General features: G+C 37.4%; 1 protein-coding gene across 3 annotated transcripts in view; it reads right to left on the reverse strand.

Annotated features, from left to right (window-relative positions):
• Positions 1 to 13,085, reverse strand: part of ACVR2A (activin A receptor type 2A) — an 83,043-nt gene extending 69,958 nt beyond the window's left edge. The window contains exons 1-2 of one of the 3 annotated variants that reach the window (XM_058715353.1): positions 12,981 to 13,085; positions 12,598 to 12,731 (exon numbers count right to left, since the gene is read on the reverse strand). In XM_058715353.1, coding sequence (XP_058571336.1) covers positions 12,598 to 12,652 — 55 coding nt within the window. In that variant the 5' untranslated portion in view covers positions 12,653 to 12,731; positions 12,981 to 13,085. Of the gene's footprint in view, positions 1 to 647; positions 669 to 12,597; positions 12,790 to 12,980 lie in introns of those variants that run through there. The other 2 variants (XM_058715354.1, XM_058715355.1) reach the window with 2 other exon arrangements.
• Between the last annotated feature and the right edge of the window lie 559 nt (positions 13,086 to 13,644).

A 13,644-nucleotide genomic window follows, 5' to 3' on the forward strand; every position in this document is an offset into this window, starting at 1 on the left:
CAAATAAGGTGGCAAAAGATGAAGTTGGAGAAGGGCCATATCAAGCAATGACTTTAAGGTCACTGTAAGGATTATACATTCCTCTAATATTTTATTGTGTATTCAGTTTTTTGTAGAATTAATTTCTTTATTCACAATGTAAAGATAAATAATGTCTACTGATGAAGAATCACAAAGTCTGATTTAAAACTGTTACAGTTCACTTGAACCTAGCATTCTACTGCTTTCCTTAAAAAAGTCATCGCATTGATTACAAATATCTGGAATAATATTTCAAAGTTTAAAAAGTTTCAAGTGTATTATGTGAGTGTGCTTGCATTTGTGTATATAGCCTTTAATCCTCACTGTACTCCTGTAAGGTAGGGGTGTAATAAACTCCATTTTACAGATGAAGATTACGGAATTTTCCCAAATCCACACAGTATATCACACCATGATTTAAAAAAAAAAGGCCCAACACCCAATTTTCTCCCTAAGAATGCCTGCTCTTTCTACTATATCAGTCCAAGAAGTGCATAATTAATTACTTTCACTGAATTTAAGATAAAGAACGTTCTTACTACTATTTGTTTTTGAGAAAATCATTCTGTTTTAACCAACAGCTATATTTGTACCAACAAGATTAGCTTTTATTTCTATTAACTAACCCTTACTGGCCAACAGGTTTCAATGGTAGAAAATTCTATAATCTGTAACAGACTGGGCTCTTCTGATTTCTTCTGCTCTCTGGCTTAGTGAGCTGATATCTTTACCTATAATGAAAACAAGACCAGATATTAATTTTAAAATATTGTTTAATCAAGCTGCTAAATGTATGTTGCTAACTAGGAATTACAATTCTTGGTGTGAGGTTATTCTAAGGCTGTAGTAGTGAAAGATAAGATCTGTGGACAAAAGATCAAAACCACCCTTCACTGATTCAAAACGTTAAAAGTATAACCAACACTCTTCTTCTCTGACCCTAATCTTTTAATTTTACTCCATCCTTCAGAAGTGAGCATGAGCTTGAATAGCTTATTCCTCAAAAAATCATTCTGATAGAGGCAGTTACTAGAAAAAATAGTACCTGACTGTCTGTTAGGCCCTCTCAGCAGTTAAAGCCTCCTAATTTAATTGTTTCTATTATTTCTAGCCCTCTCAGCAAACAGGCAGTTTCTATTTACATTTTAACAAACAATTAGCAATTAATTTCCTAATTCAACACCCAAACCAGATGTATGTATCTCTAAAGAAATAAAGAAGAGAATTAAAAAACGTCAGCTGGTAAGATTTGTTATGTAATATTTATGTAAAATGAAAGGATGATCAGGAGCTATTTAATCATTTTCCCCCATCACATAGAAAGACATTTTACTCTACTTCTGAATGTCTACTGATAAAATTGCTTTACTATTATCATGCCTATCTTGTATAAGTTAGTTATCTCACAACTGCCTTTGCTCACTATTTACCATTCTCTTTTAACTTTGACTTTTCACTTCTCCCCATACCATTTTAAAGGATACTTACACAAGCAGTTTCAGGTCTTAGCTTAAATAAAAACACTTAGCAATTTCTATTCACAAATAATACACTATGAAATTCCACTACCAATTAACACAAAACCTACCAAACCAGTTATTTTTCAAGAACTACTTTAAGGTAATAATAAATAAAATGACCTATTTATAATATTTACAGGGTAAAACTACACTTCTTTATAGAAGGTGGCTTACCAAAGACAGCTTTACCTGCTTCCATAATGAAAGAAACCAAATGAAAAGAGGCAGCCACCATTATACTTTTAAATTCAGTAAAGTTTAATGTTTCTTCTGGTTTTATCTCTGTGTAATAATACAGTTTTTCCTAGTCAGAGATGCTGCTGCTGAACTTCTGCCAATATAGAGTTGATTTCCCTGTGCCAAGCACTACCTCCCCCTCCTACCAACAGTAGAGGTTTGAAATCTTTCACAGATAAAAATATTCAAGCTAACTACTTAGAGGCCACAGCCCTGAATAAAAATAAGGACCCATAGTATTAACTATCCTTTCAGCCTTTATTGTAAGACCTCGATAACCTGTAAAGATATCAAACTCCTAAGAATTAAGATACAAAGTATGCTGTTTCTACTTCTGAATCTTCAACCATACCAACAGTAACTATGTTACATGTTTAAAACAATAAAAAGGTGATCTTGTGAAAATATAGGCATATGAAAAGGAGTAAAGTCAAAATTTCAGAGAACTAGAAATGGTTAGTAAATAAGAATATGAATTAGCAGATGTACAAAATCTAAATGTAGGCACTAGCCACAAAAATTCAATAAACTCTGGTCTGTGTTTTATTATCTCTTTTTTAAGAGTTTTCTTTTTTTTTTTTTTTTTAGATGTTGTATTCAAAGTCCTCAGGTGCACAATAAGCCTATCCCTTCTTTTTAAGGAATAAGCAGGGCAAATATGAGGTGACTAAGAAAATCTGAGAGGAAGACTGGCTAAGTGTAGGCAAGTTTTAGAATACAGAGAATGTTCAAAGCTAGAAGGGTCTTGGAGAGTCTCTCCAGTTTAGGTTGATGTAACAGCCTCCTAATCTCACCTCTTCACTTCTACATATCTCCAACAGATTTTCCAGAGAGCTGCCAAAGTGATCTTAACACATAACCCAGATCCAGTTCCTCCTTAAAACTCTGCTTCCCACTGCCCTTTGGATTTTATTCTAACTCTTTCCCACATTATATCAAAGCCCCTGCATGATCTGGTCCCAGTCTATCTCTCCAGTCCCAAGCCTGCATTCACTTCTTCAGGCAGACAGACAAACATTTACTGAGCTTCTTTCTATTCTGTTCTGGAAACTGTGCATCCCCTGAGGGTACTGTAATAAAGGTGAGACCCCCCTCTTAGAGTGTACACTCCAGTAGTGGAAAGTGCAGATAGTAAATAGGCAGATAAACTAAGTAACTAGAGATTTGTGGTATGTGAAGTGAGGCGAATAAAGAGTTACCCTGTCAGGGCCCTGTTTGTTTCTGTCAGAACTCATATGATGATTTGTAATTATTTTTATTCATTTGGCTACTTACTTTAAGACTATAAGCTCCATAAGCACATAATCATATCTGTCTTGTTCAGTGCTGCATCCCAAGCACTTAGCGGTGTCTAGCATGTAGTTCAATATTTGTTAATAAATGAATACTTATTTCATCCTCTTTAATTTAGAGATGAGTAAAATGAAATCTTAGTGATTGCCAAGGTAAAAGAAGAGTAAGTAGCAAAGTAGGAATTTGAATGAGACTCTTAAGTTTTAGTCCAAAATATTATACCACATTCAAAATACTGATCTCAAAACTTAAATGATTATGTTTTCAAAGCTTGCAGCTGTTACCCTATAAGAGACTTAAGAATCTTTCAAGACTTTACTTTTACATGAAAAATTTTGAAACACTTAAGGTTTAAGTGAAACTAAGAAAAATATTTTAAATTCCAATAAATAGAAATGAAAATGTACTCCAATGTTTCCTTTTAATGCATGCTGGAACAAGGAGACCTTAAAGAACTCTTCATAAAAAAAAAAAAAAAAAAAAAAAAAAAGATTTATCTGAATGTTCTAGATATTTCCTGGCTCCTATTTGGCACTCTTTAGTGATATTTTCTTTGGCTGAAACATTTAGTCAGAATATTATTTCATATTGACTGATAAGTAATTTACCAGCAAATTAAAAAACATATTCCAAGAAATGAATCTATATTTTTAACTGTTTTTACAGATTAGACTTAAACACAGGTTAGAAGCTAATATGTGTATGTAACATCTACTATAAACCATTTACTGTTATGTGGCATGTTACTTCATTTAATACATCGTGGTTTACAAATCTAAAAAATTAATCTAAGAGGTTTAGAAACTTGCCAAGATCTCATAATTTGCCCTGCCCTGGTTTCTTAAAATAATGCTTTGGAGCAAGCTTGACTTATCATGTATAGTCATAAAGATGTGAAGATCCACAGATATTTCCTAATAAATGTTTCATTTCTATAAAGTATAGATTATAAAGTTCGAAATCTTAAGTAGGAAAATTCCTTTCTCAAAGCTTTATATATAGATAGGCTTATTTTTATTACAATATGTAAAGATGGTTCATTTTTCAAATCTTTTAAAAAGCAACCACTCCCTAATGGGAACTTCTAATAATTATCTTATTGCTTTACTTTTCTTCAGCAAGTTAGAGAATAAAATGATTCCCAATGTAACAAGAGCTACTAAGAAAATAGTTAACTGAAGAAAAAAGTGCTTTTATCTAGTCCAAAAGAATGATATTGAAAAGGTTTAGGATTCAGACATGAACAGCATATATCAAGTCAGTCAGAAAAGTTTCTAAATCTACTTATACAGAACCAAGATCTACTGTGAGGAAAATGCCTCACGAAAATTTCAAAGAATATAATCTGGATGGCCAGTATGAGCAATAATTGCAATTACTGTAATCTGACCATTATTTAAATATAAACAACATATTGAGCCACGAGTGCTTAGAATTCTTTAACTATACAATGAAGACTTTTCCATCATACAGTGTCTCTGCCCCTGTAAAAGAATATCACACGTACTCACGTTTCCTATGTACTCTTATTATTTCAAATCTATGTCTGTATTTTCATTTGTGCTTATAATCTAAATCCGTATCTGTCTTTAGAATCTCTTTAGTTATGAAAATGCACCCTATTTTCTCCTGGTTTATTTCCTTACCAATTTTATTTAGCAGTGCTACCAAACTGCTCTTCTATATTCCACATTTTTATATATTTGAAACATCCTCAAGATCTGTATCATCCACTCCTATCCCCTCTTAGTTTTAATTACCTTTCATCTGATTGAACCCCCTTGACTAAGATAGTTTTACTTCTTCAAGCAATTATAAACATCTTCTCATCTCATAAATCTCTTCCTTAGTCAAAATTCCTTCATTTCAACTTGCCTTCCATCATGGTCAGGTTTACTGTCAAATGTTCTCTGTGTTAATGATACTATTTTGTACATTTTCCTTCATATTAAGATGAACATCCCTCTCAACTACCTGCCAAGATTATTTTTTTTCCCTATTATTAGGATCTATCTATGTCCTCCAGCAAGCCTTTCGGGGGGGGGGGGGGGGGGTGAATCTGAACTCTTCAAAATTACAATCTAATTTTGTTTTAACACCTTTATGTGTGCTTAATTTATCCAGTGAATCCAGAAGAGAAAACAGCTTAGACGGAGCAGGTCCATGTTCTCCCTTGGGAAGAGTTTTCCCTATATTCTGTACATAAGTACACATTCTCTATTGTAGATTAAATAATGAACACATTTTTCAGCTCCCATATTTTTCACTGCACATATTTACTTTGTAGTTTCCTTCTCTAGTCAGAATATTGGGTGGAGAGAATAAGGAATTGTTGAACTAGGTAGGTCACTATTTCTTAGGAGGTTAGAACCCATTAGTTGATCACTGAATTAATTAATGGATCACAACAAAAAAATAGTGAAATAGAATATAAAAATAAATAAAAGTCTCACACATAGTACAAGTTCACAAAAATATTTCTAATACATATACATATTTATGTTTAAGGGAACTGAGTCATGATGCAATGTGTCATTTCTTATTGTGAGTTATGGTCAAAAAAGCTGAAAGTCACAGAACTTGATGCTCTCTAAGATGCCTTCAATATCTCTGCAATTCCAATTACATTAAAATATTTAGTCTAAGGATCAGAAACACAGCATTTCAAAAAAATGAAGAGAACTTAAGGACAGCAGCAAAACAACAACCAGCAAAATCATTTTTTCTTAATAAAATATCACTATTAAACTCTAACCTTAGGATTATAGAATCATAAAGCTTTTAGAGACAGAAAAAAAGTCCAGGAACAATCTAATCCAAGTTTATTGCTTTAGTACATAAAAGAAAATTCAGGCCCAGAAATTAAAAAATTTCACTTCATTCATTCACTAAACATTTGCTCAGCACCTAATGTGTGCCAGATTCTAGGACTGGGTCTGTAGATAAAGAGGTCTTCGGAGAGCTCATAGTCTAAAGTGTATACAGGCAAATAAATATTTGCAATAATTGCTGGAATCAAGATCATTTAGAAGAATAGAAAATAACTAGCTCAATCTGGGTTGGGTGGCAAAAAAAAAAACCCTGCTTCCAAAGAGGGGATATTTCTCAGTCGTAAAAATTTAGGAGTTAGCCAGGTAAAGGACGAAGAAACAACATATACAAAGGTACCATACTGATACACAATAAAGGAGGACACATTCAAAAAACTGCAAGTCAACTTTGTACAGCTGGAATATAGGACTCACACTAAGGAGGAGCCACATCAGAATACCTAGTATTTATGTGATATTTAATCTTCAAACCACTCTCTCAGGTAGGCACTGCTAATATACCCATTTTGTAGATGACAAACTGAAGCACAAAAAGTGAAGTGATTTGCCCAAGGTTAAACTGTGAAGCCAGGATATAAACCAGGGAAATATAACTCCCTTAGCCAACCAATATACTAAGATGTTAGAGAAAACATGCAGGAACCAATGATAAAACACCATTCTAAGTACATGCCATTCCAAGACTTTGGGTTTCATGCTAAAGGTGACTCACAGTGAAACATTTTAAGTAGGAGTGACATATTTAGATTTATCTTTTAATGAGATCAATCTAGAAGTCATATGTGGATGGAACAGAAGAGGAAGTAGTGACAAGATCCTAGGTAGTCTTAACTAGAAAAGTGCAACAATAATTCAGGTAAGAGAAATGATGAATGAGCTGGACAGTGGAAGTGCTGGCACCAGAACCAAAGTCCACTGACGCCACGACCACATTCTTGTCCAGTATCCATAAGAACCTCCGATTTTTTTCCTTTAAGCTCACCATTTAACAGTTTTTAAAAATCGAACCTCAAAGACAACAATACATTTCCTTTAGATCCCTTTATTAAATGTGACTACTAGATGCATTTGGGTATATGCAAGTGCCTAACAGAAATCCAGTTGGAGAATGACGGAAAGTCAATTGCTATCTACAGTAGTTTTCTTACCTCTTGACTTCTCCTTCTCCTTCCCCTATACACTATTCCTGGAACTTTCATGTTCAATAGTCAATTTGAAATCAATGTTCTGTCTAGACATGACTATCATAACCTAACAAAATTAAATCTACCACAGAGGAAGTCTGATGTGGTCCCAGCTGTAGCAATAAATATATTCTCTGGTCTGGTCAAATTTTGGCTTAACCAGAGATGATGAATGAATAATAACAAAAGACAGACTTTCTGAAAAAAAACAAAGAGTTAAAGAAAACCAGAATATTAAAAAGGGTGTAAGAGCAATCTACAGTTCAGGTCATTTGATTCCAAGAGAGTAACACTACTCCCAAGTGTGTGTGTGTGTGTGTGTGTGTGTGTGTGGTATTCCAGAAACCAACAATTTAAAGAACAGTGGAAAAGACTATCTGGTTAATTCTCAAACATCCTAAATTGAACCTGTTTTCATTTAAACCATGGGTGTGCCCTCTTGAGCCACCCCTGATGCTAAGCAACAAGTGGGTTCCACAAGCAAGCAGCCTATAGTTTAGGGAAGTACAGAAGGAACAGTGGGGAGAGGGCCGGGAAGAGAGTAAACAAAGAAGGCAGAAAGTGGAAAGGGAACAGAAGAGATTATAAGTTACAGAACATGGAATAAAAAGTGAAGGAGTACTAGTGACCCAAATATCAAACACTGCTAACCTTATTTTGACAAGTAGCAACATAAAAGAGCATGAAAAGACAAATTTAAATCACAGATTTCTGAGACACCAAAGATGAGATATGAGAGTACACTACTTACAAAAGTAAAAAAGCAACAAAATAGTTTTAGAATCTAAAGGAACATTTAGAGATTATTAAAATCTCATTTGGTTTAGTTATGCTTTACTTCTCATGAAACAAGGAGTCTGGTAAACCCAAAAGGTAAAAATGTCAACAGTACCAGAGATACATATGTATGGGGAAGTGTTACAAAGATAGTATAAGGCGTATTTGCACACTTGTTGTGGGAGAGATTTCAGAATTTTTCCTTTCACTGGTGTAGTGCTACTTAAACTTTTTCACTTTAATCCTTACCTGGCTGGTTAACTTCCTTAAAACCAGATTTCAAAACAAAGTAAGCACTTATTAATTATGGTCAAATTTTAACCTTAAAAAGGACAAGGGTCTGTGATAGAGCACAGAATATTAATTAGTATACCCTACATGAGCCTAATGATGACCAAAACCCAGCCAATGGTTCTTCAGAAAATTATGTAATTAAGAAACTACTTTAAAAGTTTCTTCAAACTGGGGCACGTGGGTTGCTCAGTCCAGCGTCTGACTCTTGATTTCAGCTCAGGTCATGATCTTAGGGTCATGAGATGGAGTCCACGTTGGGCTCCACACAGAGTGTGGAGCCTGCTTAAAATTCTCTCTCTCCCTCTCTCTCTGCTTTCCCCTGCTCGCGCATGCACGCACGCGCGCGCGCACACACACACACACACACACACACAACACACGCTCTCTCTCTCTCTCAAAAATAAATAAATATTTCTTCAAATTAAAGTTATCTAAAAAAGATGAAACACCCTTTTAAAAAACCCTGAATTTATACTCTGAAACCTTTCACAGACATTTAACAGCAAACATATCTCTTCCATATAAAACTTACAGGCACCATGTTCATCTCTTTCTCTCACACATAATCCTGTTGCCACCACACAGTCCAGACACTGATTTTAATAAGGATAAAAGGAAATATCCTTAAAGATGATTATTACAGCAAAGACACTACTGGATCAAAAGCAAATATAATTAAACTTGATACCTTGACCAATCATTCATCCTATTCATGAATATACAGTCTTCATGGACTCTCCATCATAGCAAAGTGATTGGAGAGTTTATTCGTAAGTCAACAAAATATTTTCATTAAAGTATAATAAGATGAAATAATGTGCATACCTATAGTCTGTTTCTCTAATATAATCATTCTAATTTTAAAAGATAAAAGATGAAAGCTCTCAATACAAGGTCACCTGGAGATCAATAACATGTACTTGTAAAATTTGGATGATTGACCGTGGGAGAGGAAAGCAAAGCCCTTTTACTAATATACCCATGCTTTCAAAAATGAAAAGTTTAAAATAAGCCTTCTTATTGTCAATACTATTGACATTTTGAGCCAGATAACCCTTCACTTCGGAAGGCTGTCCTGTTCATTATGAGATGATTAGCAGAATCCCTGCCCTTTACCCACTAGATGCTAGTAGCACACCCTCCCCCACAATTGTGACAAGGAAAAATGTCTTCAAAGGCCCCCTGGGGGGAGAGGTGCAGGGGCAAGGAGCAAAAGACACCCAAGCTTGAGAACTACTGTCTTAGAAAAAAATTCAAAATGAATTAGTAGGAGAGAGAGAGTTTATTTTGTTTCTCTTATGGTCTTAATGTTCCAATATATTATATTTGAATTTGATCACAGACTAGATTTAAGAGATTCTGCCTGTAGAAAACAAAGCATTTAATATCTATCACTTGTTAGCCAAAGTTCAGAAGAGTCCCAGAAGATTCACTGTACTGCCAATTCTCCCTCCAACCGCACATACACTCACTCACAGAAACACACACGGGCCACACACACACACACACACACACACACACACAGTATTGTCTAACTGAAGTGAAGGAAATGCAGATAATTACTTTATTTCCAGTTCTTATTTCATGGAATATATGGACCAGACTCCTTCAGCTCTCACAGAAATCCAAACAAATTCTCTACTTATACAGTACAATTCAAATGCCACAATAGCTGCATCATTCTAGGTAGGATAAACCTAAGTACTAGAACAAGTATTAAACTCAGCTTCACAGTTTAAGGAATTATGAAGAAAGATACAAATTAACCACAATGCTTTAAAAACATACAAATAAAAATCTAAGAAATAGATCTGTGTTTTGAAACAGAATCTGAGCAAAGATAAGGAGAATGAAAAAATTCAAATACAAAAGGAAGCTGAAGGCATTTGAGGATGAAGGAAAAACTCCAAAATGTTTCCCCTGGAATTACAGAAAGAAATTACATATTTGGCCATATTCTACAAGAACGCAGAATATGCAAAATCAGTCTGCAAAATCAGTCTCCAGTATATATAACACAGGATAGAAACTGAAAAATCAAAGTCCACAAAATACTAAAGAAAACAATAAACGTCCATCCAAAAATCCTGAAATACAAGAGCTCTTTACCACCATTTCTCATTTGCTTAAAAAAAAAAAAATCCAGAAACTAAAAACTGACAACTTGAAAAATTTTTTTAATTCACATAAAAATAGCCATCCTCATGCTTCCAGCATGCCAAATTTACATATTACACAGAAAAATCAATTAGGAAAAGAAACATAATAATTTTTTAGAGTATATTTGGTTCATAACAAAAGCCTTTTAAAAAAAATCAGATATTTTAAGTACTAAAAATCTGCATACATAAACATGGATTAAAGTCTTTCAGATGATTTCAGTGATCTTCAGTAGAATTATATTTTAGTTCAACTAGGAATTTTTATTTGAAAAATAAACTATGCAACAATATTTAGTAGCAATTTTATGTAATTCTGTGTGCTATATATATATATATATATCTATATGCTCTAGAGCAACAAAATTACTGTATTTTAAAATTTTAGTTATTAACCTCTTGGCCCAGTTAAAACGATCCTACAAAAAAACTAATGCTCAATTCTTTTTACTTCCAAACCAAGCAGAGGAAGCTGTAAGATCTGTAGCGACAGCGTGCTTTTCCAGAAGTAATACCTTGAGACTGCTCAAGAATAACCTCCTTCACCAATTAGTGTGACTCAGGTGGGTTTGGGAGGGAATAATGTCCACAATTCCTTGGTCAGTGGCCATGATGCCCCTCCTCCTCAAGGGCAGGAGATCAGAGAAAGGGATTTGAACAAGAGGAGTTTACCAACCAGAACATACAGAACACAGGATAAAGAGTACTACGGGAAAAATAAAAACTACACAGTTAAGTCATGTCACAAAAGCAAAAGGTTTAATGTTATCAAGGTATTCATTCATTTCAGAGACACCATTGTTTATCTTCCTCCCCAAACCGTGCACAAAAAGAACTGTCAGCCTGCCTTAAGCATGTTCCTTCTTCCATTTAAACAGACATGATTCTTTGGTTAATCTCTGGCAATGATCGCCATTTCACAACACATTTAGCCCACCCGGAACTGATCAATACCACTACAGACATAAGACTAGACTTTATCCATTTATTAACCACAAGGAAATGTACCATTCAGCAAAATTCTATACATTACAAAAGATTCTATTAAGGGGGGGGGGGAGGGTTGGGAGGATGGACACACACACACACCACAGAGGTACACAAAGAAAAGACTAACACCCTCTAATTTCCCTGTAGCAAACGAGATAAAGACATGGCCATGAAACCTGTCAATTCGTTCCCCCCCCCATAATTCTGTCACAACCTAGTAACTGAATATTGAATTTTATGATAAACAGATCCATTGTGACTTTAAAATTGTTTCATCTATCAAACAAACTCTCCTGTTGTGTACATTTGCACCTTTGAGCTAGATGATATATTCATTTACAGAATTTCAAATACAAAGGACTAGATAGTTTTCCAACCACTGGTTGCAAGCATAGAACGTTCTCACAAAATCAAAATTTCAAATATAAAAGGACCAAACTATTCTTCCAACCTTGGGCAAAACCTATTTTATGATTATAGTGTATTTGACAGTATGAACAATCTCAAATGGCTGCTCTAAACCAAAAACAATGCTTCAATACAACGCGTTTAAAATAAGTATTCCGTAGGTAAGCAAAATCTATGCCAGAAAAGAGAACATAAATGGTGGTTGAAAGCCAGCACATTACCAACACACAGAGGCATACCTCTCCAGCACTGGGTTATTGTTAATACTCCAACAACAACAACTACAACTATTTTTAACACTGCTGGACAGTGAAGTTGAAGAAAACGTAAAGGGAGACCCAGATGAAATTGCTGATATGATGCATTGTTTCTCACGGTCAAAATTAAGTAACAACTGGCTTGATCTCTGTCGTGATAGTCACTGGTGAAGCACTAATTAAAAGACAATTAAAATAAAACACCCTTATTTTGGAGAATGCCACAGTAAATGACATTCCAGAAAACGCCTTTCGGTTCTCAAACCTTTGCATAGATTGTCACTTGTGGTATCTGTGGCTTAACTGCAACCCAACCAGCGCTGTCATCCAGTGTTATGGCCACAAACCATGACTTTCTCACTTCCACAACAGAGCAGTCACTCTTTATCAGTTCGCCAGCCTAACTCTAGACGAGAAAAATTCACGGAGGTTTCCAGATCACAATCAGACCTGGGGGGTCGCAGCCGAGGGGCTCCGGGTCGGGGAAAACCTCCCCAGGCTCCACTGGAGCTCGCCGACCCAACAACAACCTCGGCCAACAACAACCGCGGCCGCCAGCAGCGGCGGCGGCGGCGGCAGCGGCAGCAGCAGCAGCAGCCCCGCCGCGCCGGGCTCCATGCACCTACCTGAAGAACAAGAGATAAGAAAGACGGCAAACGCCAACTTTGCAGCAGCTCCCATTTTCCCGAGGCTCCGAGGAATCCGTAGGAAGTTCTCGCTAGATATCCAGTTCCCTGGGTCTTCCTCGGAGACAAACCTCCTGGTGTAAAATCAACCGTCATAAAACATATTCGGAAGCCCCGACCAAAAAAACGTTCACGGGGTTAAGAAGAAAAAAAAAAAAAAAAAAAAAGAGAGAGAGAGCACAACAATTAAAAAAAAAAAAAAAATGCACCACGGGGGAAAAACCGCCACACACACGCACAACACACAAAACCAAACAACGAAAAGCCAACAACAACAAAAGCGGGTTTAAATCACTGTCAAAATCACTGTCAGCTCCGCTCGCCTCTTGGGTCTCTCGGAACAAAACGCCAGGCTGAGGCGACGAGGAGGCGGCGGCGTCCGCTGCCGCCCGGACAGTCCGGGAACCGAGCTGGGTCCGACGTCCGGACCGACCTTCAACCCGGACACCCAAAGTCCGCGGACCACTGACGGCCGAGCTCACGGCCGTGGCGGCCGAGGCAGCTGCGGCGCGGGGAAGGAGCAGCGGGCGGCGGCGGCGGCAGCGGTGCAAGCGGCGGCCAAGTTCTGGTCCAGGCTCTGGCTCCGGCTCCGGGCTCCGGGCTCGGCCGCGTTTTCGGTCCCCTGGCCTCCGCCGGCCCCGCCCCCCAGACTTCCGGTTCCGGCCCGAAGCTGGAAGCCAGGCACCGCGGAGAAACGCTCCGCCGCGGCGGCGGCGACGGCGGCGGCGGCAGCGGCGGCCGGGCGCAGCGCGCGTGCCGGGCCGGGAGCGCGAGGAGATTGTCGGGGAAGCGAGGCGGGAGCGGGGGAGGGGTGAGTGCGAGGGCGGGGCCGGCTGGAGGGCGAGGAGGCGGGGCGGATGGAGGCTCGTTACCGCGAGGCCTCGGCGTCCGGCCTGCTGGGCCTGCTGGGCTGCGGGGCTCGAGTGGGTGGGTGACTGGATGCGATCGGGGACCTGGAGCGCCTGGTTTTCTACTCGCGCACCCCGC

Source organism: Neofelis nebulosa, chromosome 2 (genome assembly GCF_028018385.1).
Source record: "Neofelis nebulosa isolate mNeoNeb1 chromosome 2, mNeoNeb1.pri, whole genome shotgun sequence".
Classification (NCBI taxonomy): domain Eukaryota; kingdom Metazoa; phylum Chordata; class Mammalia; order Carnivora; family Felidae; genus Neofelis; species Neofelis nebulosa.